The sequence below is a fragment of the Ranitomeya imitator genome, chromosome 8 (genome assembly GCF_032444005.1).
Source record: "Ranitomeya imitator isolate aRanImi1 chromosome 8, aRanImi1.pri, whole genome shotgun sequence".
Lineage (NCBI taxonomy): Eukaryota > Metazoa > Chordata > Amphibia > Anura > Dendrobatidae > Ranitomeya > Ranitomeya imitator.
The window spans coordinates 97,761,518-97,779,499 of NC_091289.1; the positions used below are offsets into that span (position 1 = coordinate 97,761,518).

A 17,982-nucleotide genomic window follows, 5' to 3' on the forward strand; every position below is an offset into this window, starting at 1 on the left:
CGGGGGCATATAGTTTGGAGCATCTTATGGGGGCCATAAACCTTTATGGAGCAGTGTACGGGGGCATATAATATGGAGCATCTTATGGGGGCCATAAACCTTTACGGAGCAGTGTACGGGGGCATATACTATGGAGCAACTTATGGGGGCCATAAATCTTTATGGAGCAGTGTACGGGGCATATAATATGGAGCTTCTTATGGGGGCCATAAACCTTTATGGAGCAGTGTACGGGGCATATACTATGGAGCATCTTATGGGGGCCATAAACCTTTATGGAGCAGCGTATGGGGCATATGGATGGGAGCAGCACATGACAGAACGTGGGCGCCGGATTGGAGCAGCACATGACAGAACGGGGGCGCAGGATGGGAGCAGCACATGACAGAACGGGGGCGCAGGATGGGAGCAGCACATGACAGAACGGGGGAGCAGGATGGCAGCAGCACATGACAGAACGGGGGTGCAGGATGGCAGCAGCACATGACAAAACGGGGGTGCAGGATGGAAGCAGCACATGACAGAACGGGGCCCGCAGGATGGGAGCAGCACATGACATAACGGGGGCGCAGGATGGCAGCAGCACATGACAGAACGGGGGTGCAGGATGGGAGCAGCACATGACAGAACGGGGGCGCAGGATGGCAGCAGCACATGACAGAACGGGGGTGCAGGATGGGAGCAGCACATGACAGAACGGGGGCGCAGGATGGGAGCAGCACATAACAGAACGGGGGTGCAGGATGGAAGCAGCACATGACAGAACGGGGGCGCAGGATGGGAGCAGCACATGACAGGATAGGGGCGCAGGATGGGAGCAGCAAATGACAGAATGGAGGCACAGGATGGGTGCAGCACATGTCAGAATGGAGGCGCAGGATGGGTGCAGCACATGTCAGAATGGGGGTGCAGGATGGGAGAAGCACATGTCAGAATGGGGGTGCAGGATGGGAGCAGCACATGACAGGATGGGGCGCAGGTTGGAGCAGCACATGACAGAATGCGGGCGCAGGATGGGTGCAGCACATGAAAGGATGGGGACACAGGATGGAGCACACATGACAGGATGGAGACCATATGCCAATATAAATGCTCGCCACCCGGACGTAGAACGGGTTCAATAGCTAGTCAGGATATAACCAGAGTCAGCTACTCACACCGTAGGCAGAAGCTATAAATGACACCACCTGCAGGATGCAGTGGAGATAAATAGCAAACTTGAGACCAGACTGAGGCTGAGAAAAGTTAACCCCTGACATGATCAGACAGGAAAAATGGTAGACAGGACTCAAAACCCAGTCATGACATTTAGAGTGATGAGGCCAAAATTGAACTTTTGGCCACAACCATAAATGTTACATTTTGAGAGTGGTCAACAAGGCCTATGATGAAAGGAACACCATTCCTCCTGTAAAGCACGGAGGTGGATCCCTGATGCTTTGGGGATGTGTGAGCTACAAAGGCACATGAAACTTGGTCAAAGTTGAAGGAAAGATGAATGCAGCACATTATCAGCAAATGCTGGAGGCAAATTTGCAATCCTCAGCTCGGAAGCTTCTCATTGGTCGTACTTGGACGTACCAACATAACAACGATCCAAAACACAAGGCCAAGTTGACCTGTCATTGGCTATAGCAGAACAAAGTGAAGGTTCTGGAGTGACCATCTCAGTCTCCTGACCTCAAAACCATTGAGCCACTCAGGGGAGATCTCAAGCATGCAGTTCATGCTAGACAGCCCAGGAATTTACAGGAACTGGAGGCTTTTTGCCAAAAAGAGTGGGCAGCTTTACCATCTGAGAAAATAAAGAACCTCATCCACAACTACCACAAAAGACTTTAAGCTGTCATTGATGTTAGAGGGGGCAATACACGGTATTAAGAAATGGGGTGAACTTTTGATCAGGGTCATTTGGATGCTTTGGGTTGTCATCATAATTTAAAAATAGAAATCACAGTAGTTTGACAATAAATGGCTTCACCCAACCACTAACTATGAGTGGAGAAAAAGTTTTGGTGTTATCATTCATATTCTCTGAAAAAAGCCAAGAAAGCAAAAATTCTGCCCGGGTATGTAAACTTTTGAGCACAGCTGTATATTTGTATGTGTCCTCCCCTGCTCAGGAGATGGAATATGATCAGACCATGTCCCTGCACGGTCAGACACAGCCATTACAAAGTACACAGCAGAGGCAAATTTATAAGATTATCTCAGCACAGGGACATTTATTTTAATCACATTCAATTGTGGAACCTATTTTATTCCAGGGTCTAGTGAATAACATGAACTTTTGTTTGTGGGAAAACCCCTTTAACCCCTTAATGATCGCCGATACGCCTTTTAACAGCGGCAGTTAAGGGTACTTATTCCTCAGCGCCGCTTTTTAATGGCATTGAGAAATAAGATTATAGGGCCCCCCAGCATCAGAAATTCTCTGGGATCTCAGCTACCCCAGGTAGCTGAGACCCTGGAAAACTTGATTCGGGTCGGTTTTCACTGACCCCAGTGTGGTGATCACCATTATTCACAGAATAACGGCGATGGCAAAAAAAAAGCCAGATTTCCCATTTAATTTTTCTCTCCTCTGATAAGGTCTAGCACATCAGAGGAGAGAGAAATGGGGACCCCTAAGCCCCCCTGGTACCTCCAGTGTCCCTGGACCCTCCTGCATCCCCCGATCCTGTCCTCCGGCTGTCGGCTTCATATGGGAAGAAAATAGCAGGCACATGCGCAGTGCGCCTGCCAGGAACTGCTGGCCGACCCCCGGCAACAATAGGAAATTTTTCCTATTGGTTCATTTTGATCTCTGTAATATACCCTATCGCATTAATCAAAATAAAAAAAATAGGAAATCAAACCCCCCTTTATCACCCCCTTAGTTAGGTAAAAATAATAAAATAAAAAAGTATCTATTTCCATTTTTCCATTAGGGGTAGGGTTGGGCTAGGGCTAGTGTTAGAGTTTGGGCTAGAGCTAGGGTTAGGGTCGGGCTAGTGTTAGGGTTGGGGCTTGGATTAGGGTTGGGTAAGGGTTGTGTTGGGATTAGGGTTGTGGTTAGGGTGATAGTTGTGATTAAGGCTAGGATTACAATTAGGGTTGAAATTTGGGTTAGGGGTGTGTTAGGGTTAGGGTTGTGGTTAGGGTTATGGTTTGGATTAGGGTTAGGGGTGTGTTGGGGTTTGAGTTGGAGTAAGAATTGGTGGGTTCCACTGTTTAGGTACATCAGAGGGTTTCCAAATGTGACATGGCGCCCACCATTGATTCCAGCCAATTTTGCGTTCAAAAAGCCAAATGGTGCTCCCTCTGTTCTGAGCTCTGCCATGCACCCAAACAGTGGCTTTCCCCCACATACAGGTATCGGCGTACTCAGCAAAAATTGCACAACAAATTTTGTGCTCCATTTTCTCCTGATACCTGTGTGAAAATAAAAAAAATTGGTCCCAAAGTAATTTTTTTGTGATAAAAGTAAAATGTTCATTTTTTCCTTCCACATTGCTTTAGTTCTTGTGAAACATCTGAAGGGTTAATACATTTCTTGAATGTGGTTTTATACACTGAGAGGTGCAGTTTATAGAATGGTGTCACTTTTGAGTATTTTCTGTTATATTGACCCCCCAAACTCACTTCAAATGTGTGGTTTTTCCTAAAAAAATGGTTTTGTAAATTTTGTTAGAAAAATTAGAAATCGCTGGTCAATTTTTAACCCGTATAATGTCCTAAGAAAAACAATATAACAAAAAAATTATGTTTCCAAAATTGTGCTGATGTAAAGTTGACATTTGGGAAATGTTATTTATTAACTATTTTGTGTGACACCACTCTCTGATTTAAGGGTACAAAAATTTAAAGTTTGTAAATTGCAAAATTTTCAAAATTTTTCCAAATTTCCATTTTTTTCATAAGTTGACACAAGTTACATCAAAGAAATTTTACAACTAACATGAAGTACAATATGTCACAAAAAAATAGTCTCAGAATCAGTGGGATACGTTGACGTGTTCCAGAGCTATAACTTCATAAAGTTACAGTGTTTAGAATTGTAAAAATTGGTAATTAAGTACCAAATTGGCTCTGTCACTAAGGGGCTAAGCCTTGTCAGCTGGTCTTTAGCTGTTTTTAAGGATCTATCATTTCCAATTTCCATACGAACATATTACACAGCAGAGGAGCCAAATTATCATGTGAGCCAAAGTCAACTCTGAGTACTTGTCAGAAGCCACATTTCACTCAGAATGAACAATGAACTTCATACTTTAAATCTCGTATCTCTTTCAATCACAGTCTGAAGCTGTGAAAGTGGGGTAAGCAATAATAATTGTTGTCAAGATATATACTGAAGAAAACTAGGGGATTGTACCTCAAAAAGTGACACTGTGGGGTTTAGGCTATGTCTACCAGTTGATTAAAAAAATAAATATTGCATATGGCCATAACTCGGGATTCAAATTTTGAGCCACATAACTGAGTGCAGAACAAATGAGGCTTCTAAACCACTGTTTGGGGACCCCTGATGTAACGTACTGATTTTATTATTTGAGAATTTGGTAAATTTTAAGATTTTTTACCAGTAAAGTGGTTGTCTGATACCCTAAACTGTGTATCTCATTAACTATCTGTAATAAATGAGCACCTTTCTAATTAACATTTGTTTAAAATGCCCTACAATTTCCTAGCTGGCCTCACCTGAGATTTTTTTCACTTCCGATGATGATTTGATTTAAACTTTGAGAATCCATAGAAGAGTCTTAAAGGGAACATCATCAATAAGATTCACTCAGTGTGCTGTTCCTACATTATGCCCATCCTTCTTGCCCCTTCAGTGCCCTTTTTTCCTTGAATCACATAACGTAATTGTCGACGGGGCTGGTTTTTTCTGCTCTCCTTTGACTATTCTATTGGTCAGTGTGTCTCTGTTTTTGCCAGCATTCAGACAGTGTGCTCGGCTCCAAAGAAGACACTGACAATGGGTTATCTATTTGATGCATACTCTGTTGTATCTCCTTTCTCATGTTCAAAGGGGCTTTGGAGTAGAGCAAGCTGAAAGAACACTAGCAAAGAGGAGGAATGGACAGTGGAATGGACAATCAGCGCATAGTCTGTGTGTTCTCTCTCTTTGCTAGTATTCAGGGAGGCTGGAAGCAGAGCACACTGACAGAGTGCAGGCAGGAAAAGAGGACACACTGAGCAGTAGACCAGGCAGAGTAAAGCGGGACAGACAAGACCCATCTCTAATGACATTCTGTTTCATAGAAAAAGGGACATTGAAATGAGAAGCGAGAAAAAGCAAAAACATTTGGCTGGATTGTGTCAGTCACAACTCCTATGCAGGTAAAGAAACCTAGATTCTCCTCCATATTATAGAATAAAACCAGCTGTAAATACAATAATAGAAATGGAAATACTGATAAATCTGCTGTGCTACTGGTGAAGAAGACATTGTCATGGCTACCGGGTATTACTGCTGCGGGGGAGCTGTGCGCCGCAGCAAGGGAGCTGAGCAAAGCCATGGGGAACTCATGGGGTAGCAAATACGACCTGACCCACATGAAAGGTTAGGAGGTGGTCAAGGGCAGTGCCAGACGCCGGGGTGCAGAGGAGGTGATATACACTGGAGAGTAGTTAAACGTGCCAAGATCAAAACCAGGAGATAACGAGGTAACCGAGGGGTGAGATGGAGGGATAATCAGAAAGTGAGCCAGAAGTCAGAAAACCAACTGAACAAACAAGCAGAGTAAAGCATGAAGAGTGAACAAGTAAATGCAAACCGAGCACACACTCAAGGGGTCAGACACACAGACTAAACGAAAGAATAACTGACAGGGAATCTTAGTCTGGAGTGTGTATAAATACCCCTCCCAGATCCAAACAGAGGCAAGCAATATTAACCCTGAGAGAGCAGGACATGAACCATGTCCTATACCATGACAGACATCTAATGGAGATGATGGTGTTGAACAAAGAGCAGTTTTATTAATCTACGCTCTTCAGAGTTGAAAAAACTCCATCAGGAGAAACGCAATAATTGTGTTTTTTTCCTGAAGGAGTTGATTTACCTCTGAATTGCATAGACAAATAATACTGCTGTTTGCTCAACACCATCATTTCAATTGGATGTCTTCTTCACCAGCAGCATACCAGATTTATCTCTAAACCCCTTCCTACTATTCTGTTTGAGATTCTGGAAGACTTCCATCATTTGAAGTGAAAAAAATGGAAGTGACACAGTTTAAGGTATCTGACAACTTCTTTAGTCGTAAATGAGCCTTATTATTATTGCCTTCCCTCAACTATCTTCCCCTAACATGGAATTTCTTGACAATTTTGAGATTACATATTTATCTATATCAACATACCATATGTAGTTGGAACACTAGCCGGCCGTGGAGGACTTAATGAATTGTTGTACATGGCAGCATCTGTTGACATTGAGGAAACATTGGTGAAACACGATTAAATACTTTCACATATAATTTTGGAGATTTATAAAAGAAAATAATTTTCCAGTATATCTCAGTTTATTTTCACTATATATTCCCTGATGCTTTCTTCTGGGGAAAATGAGTGCAGAGAGAGCTAGTTTAGGGAGAGGACTCCCCAACAAAGCAAAGATGCAGTGGACATTTGATTGGCAACTTCTGCTAGGGAAACAAGGGATCCCTAAAAATGTAATGTTTAAAAACCTGTGGAAAAGGACACATTTTTAAAGTCTAGCAAAATCTTTATTAGCATATCAGATTGTGTTCTTATTACTTACCAGACTGGAAGGTAATCTCACTAAACATCATCCAAGAGTCAGCAAAATAATACTGGCACTTGATAGCTCTAGCCATATGGTTATGAAGTTGCACAGTTACATAACGGGCACTTGGATTGGCATCATCCAATATTAAGAGTGAAATGACAGAATTTGCTTCCCATTCATTTGCTTCCGATCTAAAAAAACACTGTACTTCCTTGAAGATCTTCACACCCTTTGAGAACATGTTATTGCAATGAACCTGCAAAGTCAAGAAACAATGTTTTTATGGCTGAAAATGCATTTTCATGAATTAAAAAATGTGCATTAATTTAATTTTGAATGTCATTTGAAATTGATTTGAACATTTGGGACTCCATTCATTATTTGCATTTTTGTCACCTATTTTTTGTCATGTGGTATTCGCTGATGTCTTTTCTCAACATTCATCAAATGTGGTTCATGAATTTTGCACAAAGTAAAAAATGGTCTTTTTCCCTATCTTTAACTGTTGTTGTGACTTTTTAGTGCAAAAAGTCCCATGTTTTGCAAAATATTTTAAAAGTTGCATGAAAAATTCTTTCACACATAGCATCAACTACACTGGAGTACATTTGCAACAAATGTTGTGAATTTTTAAAAATTTCCTCCACAGTGAGAAAAGATAAATTACCACATGTAAGACTTCAAAAAAGGAGCAAATTGAAATATAAATTAGGTGCAAACAGAAAAAGCACAAAACACCTAAAACTCAAAATTCATGCATGTATGCAATAATGAATTGAGACCTTAGTCTTTAATGCAATTCAACTGACATAAGTCATATATAAATAACCTAAGTATGGACTTACAATGGTAAGAGTAATTAAGGTTTTTAATTATGCACACTGTCATGTAAAAGTTGGGGAACCCCTGATCAAAATTACTGGTATTGTGAACATTTAAGCAAGTTTAAGATGAAATGATCAGTAAAAGACCTACAGTTAAAGATGACACATTCCCTTTGTATCTTAGGCAATATATATACAGTATATATATAATATATATTTTCATATTTTACATTTTAAAAATTACAAAAAATAAAATGGGTCGATGCAAAAGTTTGGGCACCCTTGGAGATTTGTGTGCTTAAATAACTTTGACCAAGGTTTCAGACATTAATTGGTCTGTTGTGATTATGGCTTGTTAACCATCATCATTAAAAATGGCTATGTGTTGCAAGTTTCCCAGCTTTATAAAACCAAGCCTCCTCTAACCTTGTGCCAAAAAACATCAGACATGGGTTATTCTAAGCAGCTATCTAGCACTCCACTAAGCAGGAAAAGGCTACAAGAAGATAGCAAAGCATTTTCAAGCTACCCTTTCCTCAGTTGAAAATGTAAATAAGCAATGGCAGTTAACAGGAAGAGGGGAGGTCAAGATAAGGTCTGGAAGACCAAGCAAAATTTCAGTGAGAGCTACCTGTAGTATTGCTAGAGAGACAAATCATAACCCCAGCTTGACTGCAAAAGACCTTAGAAATATTTAGCAGACTCTGCAGTTACATAGTTACATAGTTATTAAGGTTGAAGGAAGACTATAAGTCCATCTAGTTCAACCCATAGCCTAACCTAACTTGCCCTAACATGTTGATCCAGAGGAAGGCAAAAAAAAACCATGTGGCAAAGAATAAGCTCCACCTTGGGGAAAAAAATTCCTTCCCGACTCCACATACGGCAATCAGACTAGTTCCCTAGATCAACACCCTATCAAGGAATCTAGTATATATACCCTGTAACATTATACTTTTCCAGAAAGGTATCCAGTCCCCTCTTAAATTTAAGTAATGAATCACTCATTACAACATCATACGGCAGAGAGTTCCATAGTCTCACTGCTCTTACAGTAAAGAATCCGCGTCTGTTATTATGCTTAAACTTTTTTTCCTCCAAACGTTGAGGATGCCCCCTTGTCCCTGTTTCAGGTCTATGATTAAAAAGATCATCAGAAAGGTCTTTGTACTGTCCCCTCATATATTTATACATTAACATAAGATCACCCCTTAGTCTTCGTTTTTCCAAACTAAATAGCCCCAAGTGTAATAACCTATCTTGGTATTGCAGACCCCCCAGTCCTCTAATAACCTTGGTCGCTCTTCTCTGCACCCGCTCCAGTTCAGCTATGTCTTTCTTATGCACCGGAGACCAGAACTGTGCACAGTATTCTAAGTGTGGTCGAACAAGTGACTTGTATAGAGGTAAAATTATGTTCTCCTCATGAGCATCTATGCCTCTCTTAATGCATCCCATTATTTTATTTGCCTTTGTAGCAGCTGCCTGACACTGGCCACTGAATATGAGTTTGTCATCCACCCATACACCAAGGCTTTTTCATTGATGGTTTAGCCCAGAGTTTTAGAATTAAGCACATAATTATACATCTTATTACTTCTACCCAAGTGCATGACCTTACATTTATCCCCATTAAAGCTCATTTGCCATTTATCAGCCCAAGCTTCTAGTTCACATAAATCATCCTGTAATATAAAATTGTCCTCCTCTGTATTGATTACCCTGCAGAGTTTAGTGTCATCTGCAAATATTGAAATTCTACTCTGAATGCCCCCTACAAGGTCATTAATAAATATGTTAAAAAGAAGAGGGCCCAATACTGACCCCTGTGGTACCCCACTGCTAACCGCTACCCAGTCCGAGTGTGTTCCATTAATAACCACCCTTTGTTTCCTATCCCTGAGCCAGCTCTCAACCCACTTACACATATTTCTCCTATCCCCATTATTCTCATTTTATGTATCAACCTTTTGTGTGGCACCGTATCAAAAGCTTTTGAAAAGTCCATCTACACTACATCTACTGGGTTCCTTTGGTCCAGTCCGGAACTTACCTCTTCAAAGAAACTGATCAAATTAGTCTGACATGAACGGTCCCTAGTAAACCCGTGCTGATACTGGGTCATGAGGTTATTCCTCTTCAGATACTCCAGTATAGCATCCCTTAGAATGCCCTCCAGGATTTTACCCACAGTAGAGGTTAAGCTTACTGGCCTATAATTTCCGAGTTCAGTTTTTGTCCCCTTTTTGAATATTGGCACCACATTTGCTATAGGCCAGTCCTGTGGTACAGACCCTGTTATTATGGAGTCTTTAAAGATTAAAAATAATGGTCTAGCAATGACTGTACTTAATTCCTGCAGTACTCGAGGGTGTATCCCATCCGGGCCCGGAGATTTGTCAATTTTAGAGATTTTTAGACGCTGCCGCACTTCCTGCTGGGTTAAACAGGTGACATTTAATGGGGAATTTTTATCACTAGTCATTTTGTCTGCCATGGGATTTTCTTGTGTAAATACTGATGAAAAAAAGTCATTTAGCATATTGGCTTTTTCCTCATCCTCATCCACCATTTCACCCAGACTATTTTTAAGGGGGCCAACACTATCATTTTTTAGTTTCTTACTATTTATGTAGTTAAAGAATATTTTGGGATTATTTTTACTCTCTCTGGCAATGAGTCTCTCTGTCTCAATCTTTGCTGCCTTGATTTGCTTTTTACAGAATTTATTTAATTTTTTGTATTTATTTAATGCCTCCTCACTACCTACTTCCTTTAATTCTCTAAATGCTTTCTTTTTGTCACTTATTGCGCCCCTTACAGCTCTATTTAGCCATATTGGTTTCCTCCTATTCCTAGTATGTTTATTCCCATACGGTATATACTGTGCACAGGTCCTATCCAGGATGTTAATAAACGTCTCCCATTTTCTTTGTGTATTTTTGTGTCTCAGGATATCGTCCCATTTAATTGCACCAAGATCCTCTCTCATCCGTTGGAAATTTGCCCTCCTGAAGTTTAGTGTCCTTGTAACCCCTCTATTACACCTCTTTTTAAAGGATACATGAAAACTTATTATTTTGTGATAGCTATTTCCCAAGTAACCCCCAACCCTTATATTTGCTATGCGGTCTGGTCTGTTGGTTAATATTGGGTCTAGCAGTGCCCCCCTTCTTGTTGGGTCCTGAACCAGTTGTGAAAGGTAATTGTCTCTCATAGTTGTCAAAAACCGATTACCTTTGCTGGAACTGCAGGTTTCTGTTCCCCAATCTATTTCAGGGTAGTTGAAGTCCCCCATAATAATGACTTCTCCTTGAGTCGCAGCTTCATCTATTTGCTTTACGAGGATATTCTCCATTGCTTCCATTATTTTTGGAGATTTATAACAAACCCCTATCAGTAATTTATAATTTTTTCCCCCTCCCCTTATCTCCACCCACAGGGATTCTACATTTTCATTAAATTCACCTATATATAGTTGTGATACCTTATTCTTCTCTTCAAAGACACCTGCACAAATATGGCCTTCGTGGAAGGGTCATCAGAAGAAAATCTCTCCTGCGTCCGCACCATAAAATTCAGCTTCAGAAGTATACAAAAGAACATCTAAACAAGCCTGATGCATTTGGTGTTGTGAATTCTGTGGTCAAGCTCCCTCCTGTGGTCATGAGTGGTACTTCGGCTGGTTCTGTCTATGAGCTTCCGCTGGTGGATGTGAGTGGGGCTGCGGCTTCTGAGTTTCCTTCCTCAGGTGACGAGGTTAAGTCGTTAGGTGCTGCTCTATTTAACTCCACCTAGTTCTTTGTTCCTGGCCTCCAGTCAATGTTCCAGTATTGGTCTGGCTCTCTCCTGGATCGTTCTTTTGGCCTGTCTGCCCTGCATAAGCTAAGTTCTGCTTGTGTTACTTTTGTTTGCTATATTTTATGTCCAGCTTGCTATATTGGTTTTTCTTGCTTGCTGGAAGCTCTGAGACGCAGAGGGAGCACCTCCGTACCGTTAGTCGGTGCGGAGGGTCTTTTTGCCCCTCTGCGTGGTTGTTTGTAGGTTTTTGTGCTGACCGCAAAGCTATCTTTCCTATCCTCGGTCTATTCAGTAAGTCGGGCCTCACTTTGCTAAAATCTATTTCATCTCAGTGTTTGTATTTTCATCTTAACTCACAGTCATTATATGTGGGGGGCTGCCTTTTCCTTTGGGGAATTTCTCTGAGGCAAGGTAGGCTTATTTTTCTATCTTCAGGGCTAGTTAGTTTCTCAGGCTGTGCCGAGTTGCATAGGGAGCGTTAGGCGCAATCCACAGCTACCTCTAGTGTGGTATGATAGGATTAGGGATTGCGGTCAGCAGAGTTCCCACGTCTCAGAGCTCGTCCTATGTTAGTAACTATCAGGTCACTTTGTGGGCTCTTAACCACTAGGTCCATTGTGGTTCTGAATCACCTGTTCATAACAATTTGGGAAACAAGTCCTGTTTGACCAATGAGGTTAAGATAGAACTCTTTGGCAACAATTTTCAAAAGTATGTGTAGGGAAAAAAGGGTACAGAATATAAGGAAAAGAACATCTCGCCAAACATTAAGCATGGAGGTAGATCAATCATGCTTTGGGGTTGTGTTGCAGCCAATGACATGGGGAACATTTCACAGGTAGAGGGAAGAATGAATACAATTAAATTTCAACAAATTCTTGATGCAAACCTAACAGCATCTGTAAAAAAAGCTGAAGTTGAAAAGAAGATGGCTTCTGCAAATAGATCATAATCCTAAGCACCCATCAAAATCCACAGTAGACTACTTCAAAAGGGACAAGCTGAAGATTTTACAATGGCTCTCACAGTCCCCTGATCTGAACGTCACTGAAAATCTGTGGCTAGACCTCAAAATAGCAGTGCATGCAAGAAGACCCAGGAATCTCACAGAAGTGGAAGAATTTTCCAAGGAAGAATGGATGAAAATCCCTCCAACAAGAATTGAAAACTCTTGGCTGGCTTAAAAAAGCGTTTACAAGCTATGAAACTTTCATCTAGGGATGCTACTAAGTACTAACCATGCAGGATGCCAAAAGTTTAGCATCGGCCCATTTTCCTGTTTGTAATTTTTAAAATGTGAAAGATGAATATATATATATATATATATATATATATATATATAACTAGTCTAAAATACATGTGTGATATGTGCCATATTTACCTTGCCTTTTAGAGATCATTTCATCGTTGACTTGCTTAACTGTTCACAATAGCAGTAATTTTGACCAGGGGTGGCCAAACTTTTACATGCCACTGTATCATGCAGAATTACATCTACTGAAATAGAGTTAACCCCTTCATGACCCGGGGTACTTTTGTTTTTTCGTTTTGTTTTTCGCTCCCCTCCTTCCCAGACCCATAACTTTGTATTTTTCCATCAATATGGCCATGTGAGGGCTTATTTTTTGCGGGACAAGTTGTACTTTTGACCGACATCATTGGTTTTAGAATGTCATGTACTAGAAAACAGGGAAAAAAATTCCAAGTGCGGTGAAATTGCAAAAAAAGGGCAATCCCACACTGGTTTTATGCTTGGCTTTTTTGCTAGGTTCACTAAATGCTAAAACTGACCTACCTGCCATTTTGATTCTCCAGGTCATTATGAGTTCATATATGCCAAATATATATAGGCTCTTTTTTATCTAAGTGGTAAAAAAAAATTCCAAACTTTGCTAAAAAAAAACAAATTTCGTAATTTTCCGATACCCGTAGCGTCTCCATTTTTTGTGATCTGGGGTCAGGTGAGGGCTTATTTTTTGCGGCCGAGCTGCTGTTTTTAATTATACATTTTGGTGCAGATACGTTCTTTTGATCACCCGTTATTGCATTTTAATGCAATGTCATGACGATCAAAAAAAAACATAACTCTGGCTTTTCGAATTTTGTTCTCACTACGCTGTTTAGCGATCAGTTTAATCCTTTTTTTTAATTGATAGATCGGGCAATTCTGAATGTGGCGATACCAAATATGTGTATATTTGATTTTTTTAATTGTTTTATTTTGAATGGGGTGAAAAGGGGGTGATTTAAACTTTTATATTTTTTTATTTGTTTCATATTTTTTAAAACATTTTTTTTTCTTTTGCCATGTTTCAATAGCCTATGGCCGGAAGCGCTAGTTAAATGCAGCTGTCAGCGATTGACAGCGGTATTTAACTAGTTAATAGCAGAGGATGAATCCACCTGCCGCTATTGTGGGCACATGCCATCTGTTCAAAACAGCTGACATGTCCCGGCTTTGATGCGGGCTCACCGCCGGAGCCCACATCAAAGCAGGGGATCTGACCTCGGACGTACTTTCTCGTTCGAGGTCAGAAAGGGGATAATAAATTTAGGTACGTGACAAACTCCCTTGTAAAAATAATTTTAGCCACATTATGTAGAAACCAATTGGTATGATGTATGATGAAGTATGATGTAGCTTTCACACTGTAGCAATATATTTGTGCCTGCACTTTGTGCATTTTACTCCACTAAAGTGAACTATTTTTCTTCATTGCAACATGTTTATAAACCATTTATACCAGAACTTAAAATGTATATTTTTTCCACTAGGTTTTATGCAGGGTATGGTTTTAATGACAGTATCCATTACTTCAATACATAGTTTAAAGAGGAACTGTTGATAGACTGGACTGCATACATTATTAAATAGCTCTTATGAGGCTGGTGCACTTACTTTGAAATCAATGTTAGAATTACTATAATTCTGATATTAAAATTAACATTTTAGAAGTCCAGCTATAAATCCTCATTTTAATATCAGCATGCAATAAAAGTAGAAAAACATTCTAACATGCATTTCCAAAGTATCATAATTACACAAGCCTCATCAGGTTTGAGCTATCTACTTAAAAAGGTATGCAATTTAAAGTGAAAAACATGGTGACAGATCTGCTTTTTTAACGTCTTCACATTATGCTATGTATTGTAATTGACAAAAAATGTGTGTCCACATTAATTGCATCATTACTTAAATCGGAAAAATATATGAACAATGCATGAAAATGTAATAAAACTTAGAAAGACCTTCATTGTTGTGAAATTTCTTATCCGGTCAAATTCAAACATGATTTCCACATATCCATTAGGAAAGCTTTCATTGCTCCAACCAACATAATCATATCCAGGCCACATGTGGTATTCATGAGTCAGAGTGAAATCATCCAGTCCGGATACACCGTCAGTCAGCTGTCCGAGTCCTTCAGTCATACTAAAATGGGAATGAAAATAAAGTATTACTGAGCAATGCCCAAGAGCTACAGTATGAGATGCATTTGCGTGCAACTACTTTACTTTTAAGGCTCGATCTTTCAGGCTGCACATTGATGTGTGGTGTTTCCAAGTTATGGAGATATCCTCCTCTAGATCAGAGGTGTCAAACTGCATTCCTCGAGGGCCTCAGACCATGAGTGTTTTCAAGATTTCCTTTGCATTGCACAAGGTGCTGAAATCATTCTGTGCAGGTGATTAAATTATCACCTGTGCAATGCAAGGAAATCCTGAAAACATGACCTGTTTGCGGCCCTCGAGAAAGTTTGACACCTCTGCTCTAGATAATACCTTTTAGCCCTGAAGAGAATAACTTTGATCATCTCATGACAATAGCATCTTCTAGGGGGTAGACTATAAAAAGGCATTAAAGTTTCAATCAGCTCTTAAGGTTGACTTGTTTGGAGCATGAAAAATGGACAAGTGTAAAAATCTGACCTGCTGACAAGAGATAAATTTGGAGGGCCAGAAACTAGGTCACAGCATTTCTAAAATGGCAGGTCTTATGTGTTGTTCCTGGTAGGCAGTTGTTAGTACCTTTTGAAGAAAGATTCAAGGAAAAACAACAGGTAAACAAGCAACAGAGTCATAAGTGGCCAAGGCTGTATGTGGGGAGTGAAGCATAGCTGTCTAAACAAATTCCATAAAAGAACTAGTGTATCACAAATTGCTTAAAGAGAATTAGTCAGTAAGATAAGTAAGACATCGATATGGGCATATGGTCTATAGGAAAATGAATAAAATGATTCCTTGATATCTGTGATCCAATGCAAAGAATTTCACTTTTATCTTATATATAAATGAGCTGTTAAAATCTGTAGGACAGACACTGATCTCCCTGAGAATCTGCCTCCAGAGCTTAGTTTAAGGCTGTGTGCACACGTTGCGTTTTTTTCGCGTTTATTTGCTATAAAAAGGTTATAAAAATGCTTTAAAAATGCATACATTATGCATCCCATCATTTAGAATGCATTTCGCAATTTTTGTGCACATGATGCGTTTTTTTCCGAAAAAAAAAAAACGCATCGTGGTAAAAAAACTCATCATGTTCATTCATTTTGTGGATTTTTTGCGTTTTTCCAGCTATTTAATGCATTGGGAAGCTCCAGAAAAAAAAACCCACAAAAAAACGCACAAAAAACACATAAAAAACGCGCAAAAAATGTGAAAAAAATGCATGGGGCATGCAGGTTTCTTGTCCGGTTTTGCTCAGGAAATTTCTGCAAGAAATCCTGAATGTGTGCACATAGCCTAAAAGATAGTGTCACAATCCATTTTTGGTTCCACTCAATTTAAAACTTTTTTTCCTTTTGGACCATTAATAATAATAATCTTTATATAGCGCTAACATATTCCGCAGCGCTTTACAGTTTGCACACATTATCATTGCTGTCCCCGATGGGGCTCACAATCTAAATTCCCTATCAGTATGTCTTTGGAATGTGGGAGGAAACCGGAGCACCCGGAGAAAACCCACGCAAATACAGAGAGAACATACAAACTCTTTGCAGATGTTGTCCTTAGTGGGGCTTGAACCCAGGACTCCAGCGCTGCAAGGCTGCTGTGCTATCCACTGGGCCACCGTGAGGGTTTATGTCAGTTTTTCCACCGCTGGCAGTCTGATGTTACTGCAGTGCTGCTGTGTCAGCTGATGCTGGTGGTGACCACTCCCACCATCCTTTAAAAGGTCACCTAATGCATAAGCTGACTGTTGGTGATAGAGCAATCTTCAGTGACCAAGCCTGAGTGAGGAGCTCTCTGGGTGCAGTGGTGCTTCTGCTGGGTTCATTATACTGGTGCCTTTATTCTGCTGTGTGGTGCTTTGCAGCAGAGAAAGCTAAGTGTTTATTTCTTTGTCCCTTTTGTGTTTGTCACTATTCCCCATGTGTTAATATCTGCAGTGGTGCGGCTAGTGCCCATCGCCAGCCAGTGCACTAGCTAGGGCAGAGTTGGGTGACAGTTAGCGACAAGGTATCCTGACAGTGGCGGGGGAAGGACCCGCATAGGGCATTAGAGGAGTGCAGGGACAGGCTCAGGTTTGAGCTCCGGTGGTGACCATTCCCTCATTCCCTATTCCTCTCCTCTATGCCATCCCTGTTGTATGTGTATTGTGCCATTAGCTGACTAACCACCAGTTGGGTCGCATCACACCATGGCAGATAGGGGGAGGGGGGTTACCAATATGATGTTTAATAGCCGTTCTCTTCCCTGCTCATCTCACTGCAGAGCTGTGTGTTATTATACCTGACACATCTGCAAGTTCCTCTCAGCTTCCAGCTCACAGGCAGACAGGGTTCTAATACAGCAGAGCTGTGAGAGATGCAGCTGCTAACATGTTTGTAAGGAAACAAAGTTCAGTTCTGATGTCCTGTGTTGTTTACAAGCCTGACACTGATAAAGCCCCCTTTCATTTAAAATAATCTTTGGAGGCAGATTCTTAAAGGGACACTGTCACCTGAATTTGGAGGGAACAATCTTCAGCCATGGAGGCGGGGTTTTTGGGTGTTTGATTCACCCTTTCCTTACCCGCTGGCTGCATGCTGGCTGCAATATTGGATTGAAGTTCATTCTCTGTCCTCCATAGTACATGCCTGCACAAGGCAATCTTGCAGCCAGCATGCAGCCAGCGGGTAAGGGTGAATCAAACACCCAAAAACCCCGCCTCCATGGCTGAAGATTGTTCCCTCCAAATTCAGGTGACAGTGTCCCTTTAAATAGATCAGTGATCAGCACAGTCCTCAATAGCTCATTCACATATAAGAAAAACATGAATTTCTCTGGAATAAGACATCAGATCACAGATATCAAGGTGTCATTTTATTCCGCGTGATTTGCATCCTCATATACTGCAGATGGCTTAGGAGGGTTGATTACCTGACAGATATTATTCTGCGGGTTATTTATGACTATGTTAATGCACAATTTATAACTATTTTTTAAATATTTTTTTATTTTTTCTGCAGAAAATAACTTTAAAAAATAAATCCCTTTTTTTGGTACTCATATTTTAAGAGCTGTAACAATTACATTTTTCTGTCTATGGAACAGCTTTAGGGCTTATTTTTTGTGTAATGAGTTCTACTTTATAACAGTACCATTTTAAAATAGAAAATTCATATCTAT

General features: G+C 40.5%; 1 protein-coding gene across 2 annotated transcripts in view; it reads right to left on the bottom strand.

Annotated features, from left to right (window-relative positions):
• The window catches only part of DDR2 (discoidin domain receptor tyrosine kinase 2), a 522,895-nt gene that overhangs the window by 142,968 nt on the left and 361,945 nt on the right, over nucleotides 1-17,982 (bottom strand). Inside the window, exons 8-10 of one of the 2 annotated variants that reach the window (XM_069737197.1) lie at nucleotides 14,617-14,800; nucleotides 6,755-6,998; nucleotides 6,354-6,416 (exon numbers count right to left, since the gene is read on the bottom strand). In XM_069737197.1, coding sequence (XP_069593298.1) covers nucleotides 6,354-6,416; nucleotides 6,755-6,998; nucleotides 14,617-14,800 — 491 coding nt within the window. The remainder of the gene's footprint in view (nucleotides 1-6,353; nucleotides 6,417-6,754; nucleotides 6,999-14,616; nucleotides 14,801-17,982) is intronic. The other variant, XM_069737198.1, reaches the window with a different exon arrangement.